The 18,524-nt window shown below is 40.6% G+C and overlaps 1 protein-coding gene across 1 annotated transcript in view; it reads right to left on the bottom strand.

The window, feature by feature from the left end:
• The window catches only part of TRIM2 (tripartite motif containing 2), a 312,448-nt gene that overhangs the window by 72,078 nt on the left and 221,846 nt on the right, over positions 1 to 18,524 (bottom strand). The window contains exon 3 of the mRNA XM_006875503.1: positions 8,425 to 8,662. Coding sequence (XP_006875565.1) covers positions 8,425 to 8,662 — 238 coding nt within the window. The remainder of the gene's footprint in view (positions 1 to 8,424; positions 8,663 to 18,524) is intronic.

Here is an 18,524-nt window from a genome sequence, read left to right as displayed (position 1 = left end):
AGTAAAACTTTACTTCCATGGGATATCAAAGATATTGTCCAATGATTCCCGAATTATGTAGGGTCACCTCTCTTTGGAATGGGCACAAATATGGATCTTTTCCAATCAGTCGGCCAGATAGTTGTCTTCCATATTTCTTGACATAGTTGAGTAAGTGCCTCCAGGGCCACCTCATTTTCTTGAAAGATTTCAACTTTTATTCCACCAATTCCTGGAGCCTTGTTCTTTGCCAAGTGTTTCAATGCACCTTGGACTTCTTCCTTCAGTATCATTGGCTCTTGATCATATACTACCTCTTGAAATAGGTGAACATCAACCTTTTTTTTTGTTGTTACAGTAACTCTGTGTGTGCCTTTCATCTTCTTTTGATGCTTTTTGCATCATTCAATAATTTGCCCAAAGAATCCTTCAATAACTAAAGTCAAGGCTTGAATCTTTTCTTCAGTTCCCTAAGCTTGAAAAATGCTGAGCATGGTCTTCACTTTTGGTTTTCTAATGCCACATCTTTGCACATTTCGTTGTAATTTTTGATTTTGTCTTCGCAAGCTGACCTTTGAAATGTTCTGTTCAGCTCTTGTACCTCCTCATTTCTTCCATTTGCTTTAGAATCTCTATGCTGGAGAGCAAGTTTCAGAGTCTCTTCTGATATCCATTTTGATCTTTTCCTTCCTTCTTGTCATCTTAATGACATAGTGGGCGCCTAGTAGAGTATTTAAAGAATTTTATAGCTACTGTCATAAATTGAATAATTATTAGTTTTTTATTTTTTTGTGTATGCTATCTTTATTTGTTTTTGTTTCTGTATGTCTCATAAATAAATTGGGGCATTTTCCATCTTTTCTTATAAATTGATCATTTATAAATTCCTAGATAATCATCCATTTCATTTAGACTTTCAGCACATTAGCATAATAGCCATAGATTGACTTTCTCATTTAAAAAAATCTCCTTTGTATATATAGTGATGTCTGTTATCAGTCATAATTTAGTTTATTTGTTTCCCTTTTTGGTTTTATCAGACATTAAAGATCATTTATTTCATTAATTTTATAAAGGATTCAGCTCTTGCACTACATATCAATTACAATGTTTTATTTTCAAATTCTCTAAGTATATCATTGCGATGTTGTTATTTTCCTAATTTCCTGAGTTGAATTCTTTTTGAATAAATGCAAATATACCTACTTTTCACTTATCAAATACATTTATGACAATAGTAAAAAATCTACTACCTGACTATTTTGCACATTAACAATGTATGTCTGGTAGTAATGCATCCTGACATGCCAGACAAGTGTAATAATACTGGCTGTGATCGTTAAGGTTATTTGCTAGTTTGGCTGGGCCACAATTTCTCAGTGATTTTTCAGTCATGCAATTATGTAATTTGGCAGACATGTGACGTAGCCATCCCCCATTTTGTGGTCTGATTGTGGTAACCTTCCATTTTCACATAAGGCTGATATTTGTATAATAATCTAGTTTTTGGACCTTAACCCTATCAACAAGTGAAGAGTCAGTGTAATTAAATCCGTAAGTTTTCCTATGAATACAGATTTGACTTTATCCTGTTTAAACATTTACTAGATCACGGTTTCCACTTTCAATATTTTATAAATAGTCTAATTATGCTTAACTTTTTTCTTTGAGTAAATAATGATGCCTTTTTTTTAGGGTTTAGATTTCTTCTATATGCATATGTTAGTAATGTAATTTTACTGAATGGTGGTATGAAAACTTGGCCTATAAATTGAGAAAAACATAGTGAAGTTTTCTTTGTGTCCTAGTATATGATCAATTTTAACCACTCAAATTCTCACAATCTTAATAGATTTTGTTGTTGCTGTTAGGTGCCGTGGAGTCACTATAGACTCACAGCTCTGTATAGGGTTTCCAAGGAGTGGCTGGTGGGCTTGAACCGCCAACCTGTGATTAGCAGTCTGGAGTTTATCCTACAGCACCACACCAGGACTCCTAACAGATTTTAGCACCCGCCTTTTTATTTGTGGGAGGCAAATTCTCAAGTGACAAAGTGCTCTTTTTTTCCTCCACTTCAAGCCGATTGATGCTACTTTAGTTCTATCTCCTATTGATTATTTGGACAACTCAATAAACTCAGAATTGGGTGTCTCTACCTCCAGTCCCTATTTTTTCATTCCTCCATAAAACAAAACAAAGAACACATTAAAGAAACCAGCTGCCACTGAATCAATTCAGACTCCTGGTAAGCCCACGTGTCAGAGTAGAACCATGCTCCAAGTGATTTTCAATGACTGTGATCTTTCAGAAGTTAATCACCAAGCCTTTCTCTCAAGGCACCTCTATTATTGTTGTTGTTGTGAAGTGCTGTCGAGTTGGTTTCAACCCATAGCGACCCCGTATAGGGTTTCCTAGGAGCAGCTGGTAAGCTTGAACCACTGACCTTGTGGTTCAAATGGACTTTGCAGTCTAACTCATTAGCCCACAACGTCACACCAGGACTCCAACCACGTGGTTAGCAAGGTTGATATCCTACAGAGTCATGCCAGGACTCCATAGTGTTTTCAGTAGGTTTCCTAATGCTTTCAAACTTGACACCTGTATCAAGTCAGGTCTCCAAAGAGATGTGTGCCTGGATTGTATTAAGGGGAACTGATAGAATTGCCTTCCCAGAAGGCCCATGTAGAATGTGAGCTCCAGGAGGAAACAACCTCAGCATCCATTAAGAGCCAGTATGAGAAATGCTCCTAAAAAGAATGCTCAGACTGATTTTGAAAGCTGAGCATTTAAAGTTCTTTCTACAAAACTTGCATGGTTCCTTAAACTGGACAACACTCTAGCTTAACTAGTAAAAAAGGTCAGTCTTGAGCATGATGCTCTTTTCAAAACCATCTATACAGAGTCAAATTGATAACAGCCACTCCAAAGATGAGACAGGAACCTGAGGGGGCAGTGAGTTCATGTTAATGAGGGAGGAACAACTCAGAAAAAGAGGTTGAGACTGTTGTGCAACTCGAAGAATATAAACAATGCTACTAAATTATACATGTAGAAATTGTTGACGTGGTGTATTTTTTTAACTATGCATATTCTCAACATGATAAAATAGAGAAACTTAGAAAAAGAAAGTCCAAGACAGACTGATGAACTGTCACAGATTGTTGTTGTTATGTGCCATGGAGTTGGTTCCGACTCATAGCGACCCTGTACAGGGTTTCTGAGGCTGTAAATCTTTATGGGAGCAGCAAGCCTCATCTTTCTCCCGTGGAACAGCTGGTAGTTTCGAACTGCTGACCTTGAGATTCACAGCCCAATTCGTAACCACTACGCTACAAGAGCTCCTTATTAGAAAAGACTAAAAACATGAAAACTGAACGAAACAAGGAAACTTAACATGGGTTCTGGGCCAGATAAAAAGACATTTGAAAACTGGTGGAAATTTCAAATAGGTCTATAATCTGGATAATAGTGTTATATCAGGGTTCATTTCCTGGTTTTGATAACTATACTCTAGTTATATGAGATGTTAACATTGCGGGGGGTGGGGGGGTGGAATGAAAGGGAGATGGGAACTCTCTGGTTCTTATTGCTATTCTTACAACTTTTATATAAGTATAAAATAAAGTAAAAAGAAAAATGTTAAAACACACACACTTACATGGTGACGACTTTCCTGTTAACGTGTAGTCCATAATGTGTGGAAAACCTTCTTAATGATAGCCTGAAGTGCTTTTAAAGAAATGATTAAAGCTATATAACCTACTGGTCTCTCTCTCCTCTTTTGACTACCAGGAAACTCAGGATGCTATTTTCTCCAGGCCTCCCTTTTATGATGTATCAGCTATCTTTGTGACTTCAACTGGCCAAGCTTCAGTTTCTTCAAGTTGTACAATGAAGGTAACTAACACCTGCTTTTCAAAGTGGTGGTTAGGGAGACAGGTGTGGTGTCTGGTGCACTGTCTCAACAATAAATTTCCAGGTATAAGATTGTGTGCTAGGAAGATATTGACTAGGCTTCTGTCTTCCTGGAACTCACCTTCTAGAGGTAAAGCCAGAAAATCAGCAAGTGAAAAAGCAGATGGTGGCAGTCAGACCATAGTGAGTACTGTGGATGAAATAAGATAATGGGATGGAGGGTGTGGTGAATCATTTGTGTCTTTTAGCCTTAGTCTTTGTAACTCCCATCTAACGACTCTTTGCTGATGGGTCTGGGTAAGAGTAGGTGTGAGAAGATACTGATAAGATGACACAATTCAGCTGAAAATATTAATAGAGTTCATTGTAATTGTAAGAACTTGGAATTACTACGTGGGTATGAAATGAACCATCTCAGAAGCAGGTGTGGGCATCTCACAACCATCAAAGAAGAAGAGGCAGGAATGGAGTGTGTCCTTTGGACCCTGAAATCCTGGCACATTGAACCTCCTTGACCCACGGACAGGAAGCTGTGACACCAAAGGAATGGCAGAGGAGCAGTAGAACCAATAACAAGAGCATGAAACAGAGCAGTGGACTTCCCAGTCTACAGTGCAAGTCAAGCTGAGTGACTTTGTGCAGGAGGCTTGCTTGCAGAGTGGGGTGCCTTCAGGCACTTATTTAAGGGAGCTACTTTTGCTGACCCAGGGATCTAGAGCCCAGTGCCTTCAGGCTGAGGAACTGCCACACAAATGGAGTATTGTGCCTTTTCAACAGCCCTGAGAAACGTCTGAGGAGAGGCTGCTCTGATGGAACAACTGTGCCCTGAGCATATTTGACTCTGAATTATAATCTGTTAACTTCCCTAATAAACCCTATAATTATGAGTATGATGTCTGAGTGTCTGTGGCCATTGATTGCAATGAATTACTGAACCCAGCTGCGTGAGTGTACTGTGGCAGGGATGTTTGGTGTTATCTTTTTTGCAGAAGGTATTGGGGTGGAGGATGTGGCCTTAATTAGTGGAGTTAAAGAAGGCTGCTCTGTAAAGGAGAAGATTGAGCTGAGACAAGAAGGGTGAGAATAAGCTACCACATGAAGAGGGAGCAAAGAGCCTTCTAGGCAGAAGGAACAGAAAACAATCAGGCTCTGAACTGGGAAAGGACTTGGCCAGTTCTAGGAGTCCAGTGGGCTGCAGCATAATGGGTAGAGAGAATGGTAGGAGACGAGGTTAATACATGTTGATGGTGGTGATGTGCCGTGGAGTCGAGTCTGACTCCTAGTGACCCTGTGGAGGGTTTCTAAGGCTGTAAATCTTTATGGGAGCAGAAAGCCTCATTTGTCTCCTATGTAACCACTGGTACCTTGAGGTTAGCAGCCTGACTGGTAACCACTACACTCCAGAGTTCCTTTATATACAATAATATGACTAATAATAATCACTTGGTTCTCACACTCTCTTGCTGGTCACAGTGGTTTTATGATAACCAGGGCTTTTTTTTATCATGAGCAATTCCAAATACATTTGAAGCTGTCAATATATAAAGAAAAAAGGTGAATGATGGCAGTGGGTTTGGTTTTTGGTTTAAAATTCATTAATTAGCAAAACTTTCTTATTCTTGCTAGGTGTTGTTGAGTCATTTCTGACTCCTAGTGAACCTGTAGAGGGTTTCTGGGGCTACATATCCTCCTGGGAACAGACAGCCCTATCTTTCTCCTGAAGAGGGGCTGGTGGATTTGAACTACTAACATTGTGGTTAGCAGTCCAGTGCTTACCCCACAATACTACCAGACCAATGATTTTAATGGTTAACATTTGCTAAAAGTCCCTGAGTGATAGAAATGGCTTGTGCTTTCTGCTTCTGAGGAAAGGAGGGAGGGTTTAGTCCACCTAGGTGGCTCAAAAGAAACATGTGCCCATCTACTGTCAAAAAAAAAAAAATCAACCCTATGGAGCACAGTTCTACCGTGTCAACACATGGGGTGGCCATTGTTGCTGTTGTTGTTGCTAAGTGCCACTGAGGCAGTTCCAACTCACAGCAACCCTATAAAGGGTTTCTGAGGAGTAGCTGGTGAGTTTGAATTGCCAACTTTGTTGTTCAAAGACCAGTACTGATCCTACAGGAGTCTAAGCCATACTAGGGGTCCAAGGTGGCCATTATTTGGGATAAACTCAATGGCTATTGGGATTGGCTATAAACATTTATTGAGTACTTCTTTATAAAAAAAAAAACCAAAAAACCCATTGCCTCAAATTGATTCTGACTCACAAAAACCCTATGTTGTTGTTGTGAAGTGCCGATGAGTCGGTTCCAACCCATAGCAACTCTGCATAGGGTTTCTGAGGAGTAGCTGGTGAGCTTGAATCGCCAACCTTGCAGTTCAAGCGACTTTGCAGTCTGGCGCATTAACCCACAGCGCCATACCAGGACTCCATAAAAACCCTATAGGACAGGGTAAAACTGCCCATAGATTTTTCTAAGGCTATAAATCTATATGAAGTCCTGGTATGGTGCTGTAGGATCATGCACTGGACTGCAAAGTTGGTTTGAACCACTGGGTTGGCAGTTCAAACTCACCAGCTACTCCTCGGAAACCCAATCACTATGAGTCGGGATCAACTCGATAGCACTTAACAACAACATAAATCTACACAGAAGCAGACTGCCATATCTTCTCCCATGGATTAGCTGGTGGATTTGAACTGCTAGCATTTTAGTTAACAACCAGATGCTTAACCACTGTGCCAGCAGGGATCCTATTGAGCATTTACTATGTGCTTTATAGGAATTAAACATTTAATTCTCCCAACAATTCTATGTGGTAAGTACTATTGTTACTATACTTTTACAGGCAAAGAGCATTATAAAACCTGCCAAAGCTGACTTGGTGAATGAGTTGAAGAGCAGAAATCCGAACCAGGCAGTCTAACTCCTGAATTTGTCCTCTTTGTCGCGCCACAATACTGCCTCTTTGAGTCACACAGAGCTGTGGGTTGAATTGTACATCCCCTAAAGGTTAGGCTGAGGTCCTAACCCCTGATAACTACTGAGATGACCTATATGGAAATAGGGTCTTTGAAGAAGCTATCAATTAACATGAGGCCATATTAGAGTAGGGTGTTCCTAACCAAATCTGAGTGGTGTCATATGAAAGAGGAGAGACACAGAGAAGAAAGACGGCCATGGGATGCGAGGGTGATGCTGCTGCAAACACCTGGGCTAACAGGCTGAGCGGGACAAGGAAAGATCTTTCTCTAGAGCCATTGGAGAGAACGTTACCCTGCTGATATCCTGAATTCAGGCTGCTCATCTCCAGAACTATGACACAATGAACTTCTACTGCTAAAAACCATCTATTTTGTATACATTGCTAAGGCAAGGCTAGGAAACTAATCTAACTGAAATTCATTGCTTTCTAGTTTATTTTAACTCATAGTGGCCCTATGGGACAGAATAGAACTGCCCCGTAGGGCTTCTAAGACTGCAGTCTTTCTCCTATGGATTGGCTGGTGGGTGGGTTTGAACTGCTGACCTTGTGGTTAACAGTTGAGCACTTAACTATTGAACACCACAGCTCCAGGAAACTAATGTGACGAGTTAACAAATAAAGCTGTAGTCCTGGTGTGGCACTGTGGGTTAATGCACTGGACTTCAAGGTCAGTTTGAACCACAAGGTTGGCAGTTCAAATTCAGCAGCTGCTTCTCAGAAACCCTGTATAGGGTTGCTATGAGTTGAAACTGGTTCGATGGCACTTAACAACAACAATAAATAAAGCTAATATACATAGTTATCGGAGTCCTGGTATGGCACTTTGGATTAATGCGCCAGACTGCAAAGTCGTTTGAACTGTAAGGTCAGCAGTTCAAGCTCACCAGCTGCTCCTCAGAAACCCTATAGAGGATGGCTATGGGTTGGAACCAACTCAATAGCACTTAACAACAACAACAACACATAGCTATCAGTTATTTGATAGCACAACAAGTCTTCCTTAATTTGCAAGTTATTGTATTTGCTAGTGATAGAAAAAACGTTTGGAATTCATAATCTTTAATTTATTATCAAGCATTCACATACTGTCAAATTCTCTTTGGTATTAAAGAAGAGCATCTAAAGGTAGAACAAGAAAAAATATCTCTCACTAGAAAATAAGGACTCTAATTAATTAACATTGTAATGATCATTCTCAGTTTACAGAACTTATCCATTATTAAGTCTTTATCCATAATTCATTCATTACACAGATGTTTATGTGGGTCAAAGTTTGCACAGCTTGCAAATAGCTATTGGTTTGCTCTCCTGGGAATTCCAACAATATGTGCTAAGTAAAGATAATGAGATTGATTTTATTATTTAAACTATTTCAATCAGCGCAAGTACTCAGGCAAAACAGTCTGAGGGCTGGTTCTAAAAAAACACTTGTTTTAACTACTCATTTTCCAGGTGGAGTTCTGTTTTCCTGTATAAATCTGTAATGGAAGCAAAGCCCACGCAAAGCTAAAGACAGTTGCTGCCATCCGCTCCACTTACATTCCCGTCGTGGTTTGGACAAGAGAGAGGCTTTCCCGCAGCCACAGCGGTGACCGTCTCCAAGATGGAAGACTCTTCAACATTGCTGCCTGGAGTTCGCTGCAGCACATCCATCAGGTTTGTGATGAAGAAGTTGTTTTGGAGCGCGGCCACCCCTTTCTCGGGCAGGATAGAGGTCTGGCGGCACACTGGGCAGGAGAGGGTTAAACTGTGGGCAGGAATGTAGTTCTGCAGACACCTGTGGCAGAAGCAGAGGTGGGAGAAGCGTCAGTACAGTACAGTGGGGCTCGTGGACAGACCAGTAGGAGTCCTTCTCTCAGGTACTACACAAGTTCTCAACAACTCCCTGGAGCACTTTGTCGAAACTGTCTTCATGGTCTCCTCTATTAGGCGAGGGGTATTTTAGAGACCAAGAGCTAACCAGTGCTCACATTGGCCCTATAAACTAATGAAACAAAGAATTATGTTCCAGCAAAAGAATAACGTCATTGATTTCTGTGATGTTTTCTGTTATTGTTGTTAGTTACTGTTGAGCTGATTCCAACTCAAGATGAACCCCATGTGTGCAAAGTAGAACCTGCTCTATAGGGTTTTCAAGGCTTCGATCTTTGGGAAACAGATGGCAAGGCCTCTTTCCAGGTGCCTCTGGGATAACTTGGAATCACCATCCTTTTGGCTTGTAGTCAAGCAAGCACGTTGCCATTTGTGCCACCCAGGCTACCTAGAACCATACAAAAAGTGGTCCATATGGAACTAGATGGTGGTATCCTACCATTGCTGACTATTCTGAAAGGGATCACACACAATAGTAGTTCCTGGAAAGAGGAGGAATGAAATGTGTAAAGCACCCAAAATCGTTAAAAAGACTAGGACTCCCAGTCTGAAAGACACTGGTGGAACACTGAGTCTACACCTTTAAACATCCTTCAGGCCTGGATCTGACCTTATCTCCAGGATTTCACTTTCAGCCAAATAACAGGCAGGTTTACAGGGTGGACAGTAACACGGAGGAGTTACTAACTCCTTAGAACAATCAACCAGATGAGACTCAAAGGGCAGTATCTGTACAGGGATAAAGTTCAGAAGGAAGGACTAGGAAAGAAGAACAAATGGAAATAGACAATACAGGAAAGAAGTGGGAAGAATGCTGTTACATTGTGGAGATTGCAATCAGTGTTGCAAAACAAAATGTGTATGGATTGTTTAATGGAAACCCAGTTTTCTCTGCAAACTTTCACACAAGTCATAAAGCAAAACCCAAAAGTGTGGTCTTAGGTGAGTAGCATGGGCTTCACCCAGCAGCTATGGTAGAAATGCAGATTCTTGGGTCCCACACCAGACCTACTGAGTCAGATCCCCAGGCAATTTATATGCACATTAAAGTCAGAGAAATGGTGGTGGTCATCCTCAGGAATTTGTAGGCTCTGACAATTGGCAGAAGCATGTCAAACTTTCTTTGATTAGTATTTTTAAAAATCTATGTTTTACATAAAATCAATACTATATATAAAATTCATAAGCAGAGTTCAGCTATTTTACAAACATACCAAAGTGGAAAGGGTTGAAATAGAGACGATCCACCACGGTCACATCAACATGATCTTTTCTCCTTGTGTCTCCCTACAAAATCTATAACACCATACTCACCCGGTTTTCCTCACTATTGAATCAGTACATTTTGGAGTTAATCAAGGCTCTATGCTAAGCCCTCTTCTCTCCTTGGAATATTAGGCCCACATGAATAACTGTAAGCAAAACACTCACATTTATATTTTTCCCAACAAGTGTCTCCTTTGATGCCAGAATTTGTGTACCCACTTCTTGACATCTCGTCTTGGCTATTCCACAGGCCTGGAAAACTGCCTCACAAACAGTCCTCTTCCCATGTTCCCTACCTCAGTGACAGTCCATCCACTCATCTAAGCAAATCAAAACTAGGGGTCATTCTTACAACAGTCATCCCCCTTATTCTCCATCATATTCCATATCCACCCCAGCATGAAAGTCTGCAAATCCCTAAATTCTCTTATCATTGTTTCTTGAACTTTTGCAGTGGGCTTATACCTGTTGTATCCACACCCACCCTTGCACTTCTCTAACCCTTCTCCACTTTGCAACAAAGTGATGTTCTCACCATTTCAATCTCCCTCCATTCCCCATCTGACATGAAAACCCTTCCAACAAAGACAAGACTCCATATATGATGACATAGTGCAGGGCAGCTAATTAGTGATTATGGCTCTTTGAGCAAAATTTCGCCATTCTGTGATATATTGTAAGTGCTAGCCTCTCTATATCTGCGATTATGAACCCAATTTGAAATGTGCTGCTAAGGAGCAAAGATCAAGGCAGCAAACCTACTATCTGCTCTTTGGAAACCCTATACAGGGTCACTATGAGTCAGAACCGACTCTATGGGACTTAGCAACAACAACAACAAGTAAAACTTACAGTGGAACTAAGAAACTAAGGGGGGAACCAGTTGACCCCTCTGTGGCTTTAGAGTCCTGGTGTGGTGCTGTGGGTTAAAGCACCAGACTGCAAAGTTGTTTGAACTGCAAGGTTGACAGTTCAAGCTTGCCAGCTGCTCCTCAGAACCCTATACAGGGTCGATATGGGTCGGGATTGACTTGACAGCACTTAACAACAACAAGGATTAAGAAAGAGTCCTGGAGGATTGTAATCATTGCAAGGAAACAATGGTGTAAAAACGGCTCAATTCACAGCAAAAACTTAAAAAACAAACAATCAAAAAGGAGTCCTGGTATGATGCTGTGGACCGCAAGGTAGGTTTGAACCACAAGGTTGGCAGTTCAAATTTACCACCTGCTCCTTGGAATCCTTAAACAGGGTTGCTATGAGTCGGAATCAACTCAAAGTACTTCATAACAACAACAAGGATTAAGAAAGCCCCCTGTGGCTCAAGTCACTATTCTTAAATTTCCCCTCGGGACATAATCTGACGCTAATTGATAAGACTGCTTTGGGCAAGTTTGCCCTCTTGTCCTGGATCTTGAATCTGGCTCATTACATCTGACTTTCAGTTCACAGGACTTTGGGCTCATCCTCTGACCTGACTCACCAGCTACCCAGCCTTGTGCATCAACAGCCTGTCGTCTGACCTGCCAATTTGGGTTCCTCAGCTCCTGAGACTACGTGGGTGAGAAGATTCCTCCAGACTGATCTCTAACCTATGGATTTGGGACTTGCCAGCCCCCACAATTGTGTGAATCATTTCTTTTGACAATTGTGAGTTTTGTGTGACAATGCATCCTGTTGTAGAACCCTGTGACTAGAGGGAAGGGAGGAAGGGTGATATGATGTTAAGGACTATGAAGTGGTATTGTTATTAAGTGCTGTAGAATTGGTTCCAATTCATAGCAACCCCGCATGGGGTTTCCAAGGAGCAGCTGGTGGGTTTGACCTGCATACCTTGTGGTTTGCAGTCCAATGCTGATCCTACAGCACCACACCAGGAGTCCTATAGTGATATGTTGTTGTGTTGTTGTTAGGTGCCTTCGAGTTTGAGTTTGGTACCAATTCATAGCGACCTTATGCACAGCAGAACGAAACACTGCCCAGTCCTGTGCAAAGTGATATAGCTGTTGGAAAACTCAAAAATTTGGAATATACACAGGGATCAGCCTTATACTGATCTTTCAAAAAAATTATGATTCACGCACATGGATTATGCACCTACAAGATCTGGCACCTATAATTTTCTGGCTTTTCCCCTGATTCACTCGTGCCATCCACACTGGGTTGACTGAAACCCTTCTAAACACCATGGTCTGTCTCACTGCAGCAGCTTTGTGCAAAGCTGAAAGTGTTTCATCCTGCCTGTTCCCTTTTGCTTAATTTCCAGTCATCCTTGGGCTGCTAAAGGAGTCTTGGTGGTGCAGTGTTAGGCTGTGAACTACAAGGTTGGCAGTTCACACCCACCAGCTGCTACTAGGAAGAAAGATGAGACTATCTGTTCCCATAAAGATTTACAATCTCAAGAGACTTTCTTTAACAAATGGTGCTGGCAAAATTGGATATCCATTTGCAGTAAAATGAAACAGAACCCATATTTCACACCATATACCAAAAATAACTCAAGATTGATCAAAGATTCAAGTGTAAAACCTAGAAGTATAAAGATCTTCCATAAAAAAAACATAGGAACAAAGTTAGGGGCCTTGATACATGGCATAAAAACACTATCAAATATAACTGAAAACACACAAACAGCAGAAGACAAAACAGATGAGTGGGACTTCCTTAAAATAAAAGAGAATCCACCAACTGAAAAAAAAAAAAAAATGTTGGTAATCACATATGAGTCAAGGGACTAATCTCTAAAAATTATAGAACACTTCAACATCTCAATAAGAAAATGACAAATAATTCCATTTAAAAATGGGCCAAGAACATGAATAGATACTTCATCAAAGAAGACATTCAGGTGGCCAACAAATGATGAAGAAATGTTCACAATCATTAGCCATTAAACAGATGCAAATCAAAACAATAGTAGATACCACCTCATCCCAGAATTAATGAAGAAGTTCAAGTTTACAGAAAACAACCTGGAACACTTCTACACTGTTGATGGGACTGCCAAATGTTGCAATCACTGTGGAAAATGGTATGGTGCTACTTAAAAGGTTGGAAATAGTATACCATATGATATATGGTATTCCTCTATTTGATACAGATCCTAGAGAAGTAAGAGCCATGACATGAATAGATATATGAACATCTGTGTTCATCATAGCACTATTCACATATCAAAAATATGGAAATAACCCAAATGCCCATCAATGCAGTAAAAAACATATTATGGTAAATACAAACAATAGAATGTCACACATAAAGAATAACAATGAATCTACTAAACACCTCAGAACATGGATGAACCTGGAGGACATGATGCTGACTGAAATAGTCAATCACAAAAGGACAATTATTATATAAGACTACTATTACAAAGGAGTCCTGGTGTGGTGCTGTGGGTTAATGCAGCAGACTGCAAAACCGTTTGATCTGCAAGGTCGGCGATTCAAGCTCACCAGCTGCTCCTTAGAGACCCTATACAGGGTCACTATGGGTCAGAATCAACTTGACGGCACTTAACAACAACAACTACTATAAAAGTAAAAAAAAAAAAAAAAAGGTCTTCCCACTAAAAGAAACAATCTTTGATGGTTATCAAAGGTGGGAGGAAAGCAGGAATAATGCACTGTTTAGAGGGTGGTGGTGGTGGTTGTATGCTGTGGAGTTGGTTCTAACTCACAGCAACCCTGCATAGGGTTTATGAGGCTGTAAATCTTTATGGGAACAGAGCAGCTGGTGGATTCAAATGGCTGATATTGCATATAGAATCCCAACTCATAGGCCCATGCACTACCAGGGTTCCTGTCTAGAAAGTAGACACATGTTAACTTGAGTGAAGGAGAAGGCAATATATAACAAGAAGGAGGCTGGCAAAGATGATGGCGACAAGGGAAAAAGACTTTGGGAGGAGTGCAAGAGTTTAAGACAACATGTAAATACCGTTATACACACAATCCTGCAGGAATGGTGATCTATGAATAGATTCATGGGTAGACATGTAGGCTGAATGGCTGTAGGAGGGAAAATGGGTATATACTCATGAATTATATATATATATATGTATGTATGTATAGTTTTGATGGGATATTTGTGCACTGGGATTTAGTTTTGCTAAAAAATACATCCACGAATGTGGTGGAGTATGCGGAGGCAGGAGCACAAAGTTATGAAAACTTCTTAGACATAACCAAACACCATGAGGGAATGAGTCATTGAACCTTGGGGCTAAGGACCCTAGGCTCAGGGACACCTAGGTTAATTGGCATACCATAGTCCACAAAAACAATGTTCTACATCCTACTTTGGTGAGTAGCGACTGGGGTCTTAAAAGTTTATGAGTGGTCACCTAAAGGGCAACTACTACTCTTCCTCTGTCTGGGAGAAAAATGAGTGAAGGAAACTGAAGATACATGAAAACTATTAGTTCAGATAAATTAGATGGCACCCAGTTACCACTACCAACTGCTCTGAAAAGGATTAGAATAGAAGATCCTTAGATCTTCTATTAGAATGATTAAAGTGGGGCAAAAACATGGAACAAAACTCAAACTCATAAAAAATACCATCAGATCGAGACTGGCAGAACCCTGAGACTATGAGCCTAGTCATCTTTTAGGACTGGAAATGAACTCACCTTCATACCCCAATTTCAGCCAAGCAATAGATAGAGCTATTAGAAAAACAACACTAGTGAGGTATGCACACATAGAATAACCAAACCATTTGAGGTCAAAAGGACAGCACTTACCCAAGGACAAAGGTCAGAAGGGTTAGGAAAAATAGAAATAGGAAACACAGGGAGGGAGTGGTATAAGTGATGTTTCATTGTAGTGATTGCTATCAATGAGATGAAACAAAGTGTGTATGAATTGAATGGAAAACTTGTCTCCTATGTAAACCTTCACTCAATTCACCATGAAAAGATAAAAAAAAAAAAAAAAAAAGATTTACAGTCTCAGAAATGCCAAGGAGCAGTTCTTGTAGAGACGCTATGAGTCAGGATCAACTTGATGACAGTAGGCGGGGAGGCATGTGCTTAATCACTTCTGTAGGGAAACTTTCTGAGATTAAAGTCAATTCCTCTATTATATGATTTCCTGTGTACTTCTGGTTTGTAGCACTTGCTCATGTTAATATGCACAATTATGTTGTTAATGATTGGCACCCCAGCTAGGCAGTAAACTCCACAAGGTCAGGCACTACGTCTGTTGTTGCTCTCCTTCCAAGCCCCATTGATGGTGTTTTAGAAGACATGGGGTTACAAGTGCTGGTGAGCAGCTGGTGTGTGTTCAGCAGGTGCTCAGGTTAAGAGGTTCTGGTAGTCAAATGTGACCTTGAAGATATGCCACCTGAATTTCGAAATCAGCTCAAGAATAGATTTGATACATTAGACATAAATGACTGAAAACTGAAAGAGTTATGGGATGACACCAAGAACTTCATACAGGAAGAAAGCAAAAGGTCATTAAGAAGACAAGAAAGAAGAGAAAGATCAAAATGATGTCAGAGAGACTTTGAAACTTGCTCTCCAATGTTGTGGTAGTGATTATGTGTTGTGGAATCGGTTCTAACTCATAGCGACCCTGTACAGTGTTTCCGAGGCTGTATATCTTTAGGGGAACAGAAAGCCTTGTCTTTCTCTCATGGATCAGCTGGCAGTTTAGGACTGCTGACCTTAAGGTTAACAGCCTGATTTGTAACCACTACGCTACCAGAGCAAATGAGGAGGTAAAGGAGTTGAGCAGTAAATTTCAAAGGTCAGTTTGAGAAGACAAAGTCAAATATTATAATGAAATATGCAAAGATCTGGAGTTGGAAAACCAAAAGGAAAGAACATGCTCAGCATTTCTCAAGCTGAGAGAACTAAGGAAAAAACTCAACCCTTGACTTGCAGTATTGAAGGATTATATGGGCAAAATATTGAATGATGCAGAAAGCATCAAAAGATGATTAATGTTCACCTGCTGAACACACACCAGTTGCTCACAGGCACTCATAACCCCATGTCTTCTAAAACACCATCAATGGAGAAGTAATATACAGAATCACTGAACCAAAAAAAAAAACATCAACCATTTCAACAGGTAGCATGTAATCAAGAGCCAATGGTATTCTAAAAGGGACCTAGAACTTGCCCATTGAAATAGGTGTCTTGTAGAGCCTTGGGTAGTGCAAAGGACCACAGGTGGAATCCTGAGCCTGATCCAGACAGAACCTTCTGAGGTGGGGCAGTCTCACTTAAAAGGACAAGTACACCAGACTGAAGCAGCTAGAGGAACAGAAGATACTTTTTGAAAGAAAGATCAGGAAAGATCAAAATAAAAAACAAAAATGGCAATCTGATTGACTACTACAAGGATAAGCAAGTTGTCTGCCAGATAGCCATCAAGGCAAGCAATCAAGTCTCTTCAGGACAACCCCCTCCCCTCCACTCTAAGACCGAAACCCAAAAGGATCACACGAACAGCCACGTAAGCTTGCTGGCGACCACGCTGGTCTACTGGTGAGTGGAAGTGGCAGCAATGAAAATATGGGCTGAGTTTGACCACATTTCATAGACAGCCCCCCCAACCCGTCAACCTTGAAATTAAAGATAGAAGAGGAAGGGCTGGTTGTTCTAAATTATGGTGAGACCTGGGGTCTTCTGAGCCCATGGATCTTCTGAGCCCATGGACAAGGAAGGACATGACCATGGAAGGATAGAGCTGAGAGTGAAGTATCCACTGATATGAAATGAGGGGAGACACCCAAGAATGCCCAAACTTGTAGATAGTACCCATTCAACCTAGCTTTGGTGGCTTGATGATCACTACTCAACTAGAAAAAGATTTAAAAAAAAAAAATTTGATAAAGAAAAAAAGTGTAAATTTGATGAACTTGACCTATATTTATGGATGTAGTAACTCAAAATACCAACTAAAAGGGAAGGAGTCTTCAACTCTTCCCTCTGTGGACAGGGTTGATGGGTACAGGCAGTTTAGACATTGGCTACGTAAAATGGGGATACTATAAAGGCACAAAGTGACTGGCATACAAGTTTTCAAGAGGGAGTTTAATTTCTGAGTATGCAGGGGAAGGTAGAATCCCCACTGAATAGTTTTCATGTTGTCTAGACAGGTCTAGTTAAAGGAGATGGGGATAAGTTTCTTATTCAATAGTGAATAATTGTTATGACTAATTGTGATTGTCATAACTGTAAAGGTAGAAGTTTTGTAACATAAAGGGGGAATTAGTTATTCTTATGTTCCAGGAACAGAGGACCCTAGGAAAATCAAGGGAAAAGAACATGAGTGGAATGTGGGACCCTATCCAGATAAGCAGCGATACCAGAGATGGAGGCAGAGATGAAGATATGGAGAGATAGAGCAGCTGAGGACCCTAGACTATGGAAAGAGAACACCTGTGTGCTGGTGGCCAGGAGGCAGGCTTGCAGAATGTGCCCTTTGGTTGCTTAAATGATTATATATTCCTGAGTGTTTATGTGTACAATCTGCCCCCCCCCCAAAAAAAATAGAGGGAATAGAAGCAAATACTGTTGAATGATTATGCACGGAGGAGACTGTAATCATTGCAATGAAATGATGAGTGTAAAATAGATATTCTCCCATGTAAATTATCACTCAATTCATAATAAAAACTTTAAAAAAACCCAAAAAAACAGAAAAGCCAATGGTACTGAAGAAAGAAGTAAAAGGGGCACCGAAGGCATTGGCAAAGAACAAAGCACTGGGGATTCATGGAATGTAATCTGAAGTCTTTCAATAAACCGATGCTCCACTGGAGGCACTCACTCATCTATACCAAGAAATGTAGAAGGTAACTACCAGGCCAACTGACTAGAAAAGATCCATATTTGTGTCCATTCCAAAGAGAGGTGACCCAACAGAATGCAGATATCATAGGACAATATCATTAATATCACATGCAAGTAAAATTTTGCTAAAGATAATTTTTAAATGGCTGCAACAGCACATTGACAGGGAACTTCCAGAGGGTCAAGCTGGATTCAGACAAGGATGTGGAATGAGGGATATTACTGCTGACGTCAGATGGATCTTGGCTGAAAGCAGAGACTACCAGAAAGATGTTTACCTGTGCTTTATTGACTATGCAAAGGTTTTTTTTTTTTTTTTTACTGTGGATCATGACAAAGTTTGGATAACATTGAGAGGAATGGACATTCCAGAACAAGCGAATAAATGATACAAAACCAGGAAAGATGGGCAACAGAGTTGTATCCTTTCACCATGTTTATTCAACCTGTATTGTTGTTGTTATGGTTAGGTGCCATTGAGTAGGCTCTGACTCATAACGACCCTATGTACAACAGAATGAAACACTGCCTGGTCCTGTACCATCCTCACAATTGATGTTAAACTTGAGCCCATTGCTGATGCCACTTTGCCGCTCCATCTTATTGAGGATCTTCTACTTTTTCTCCAACTCTGTACTTTACGAGCATGATGTCTTTCTCCAGGGACTAGTTCCTCTTGATAACGTGC

This window comes from Chrysochloris asiatica, unplaced genomic scaffold (genome assembly GCF_000296735.1).
Source record: "Chrysochloris asiatica unplaced genomic scaffold, ChrAsi1.0 scaffold00329, whole genome shotgun sequence".
In the NCBI taxonomy this organism is placed as follows: Eukaryota; Metazoa; Chordata; class Mammalia; order Afrosoricida; family Chrysochloridae; genus Chrysochloris; species Chrysochloris asiatica.
This window is presented reverse-complemented; position numbering and strand designations above follow the sequence as displayed.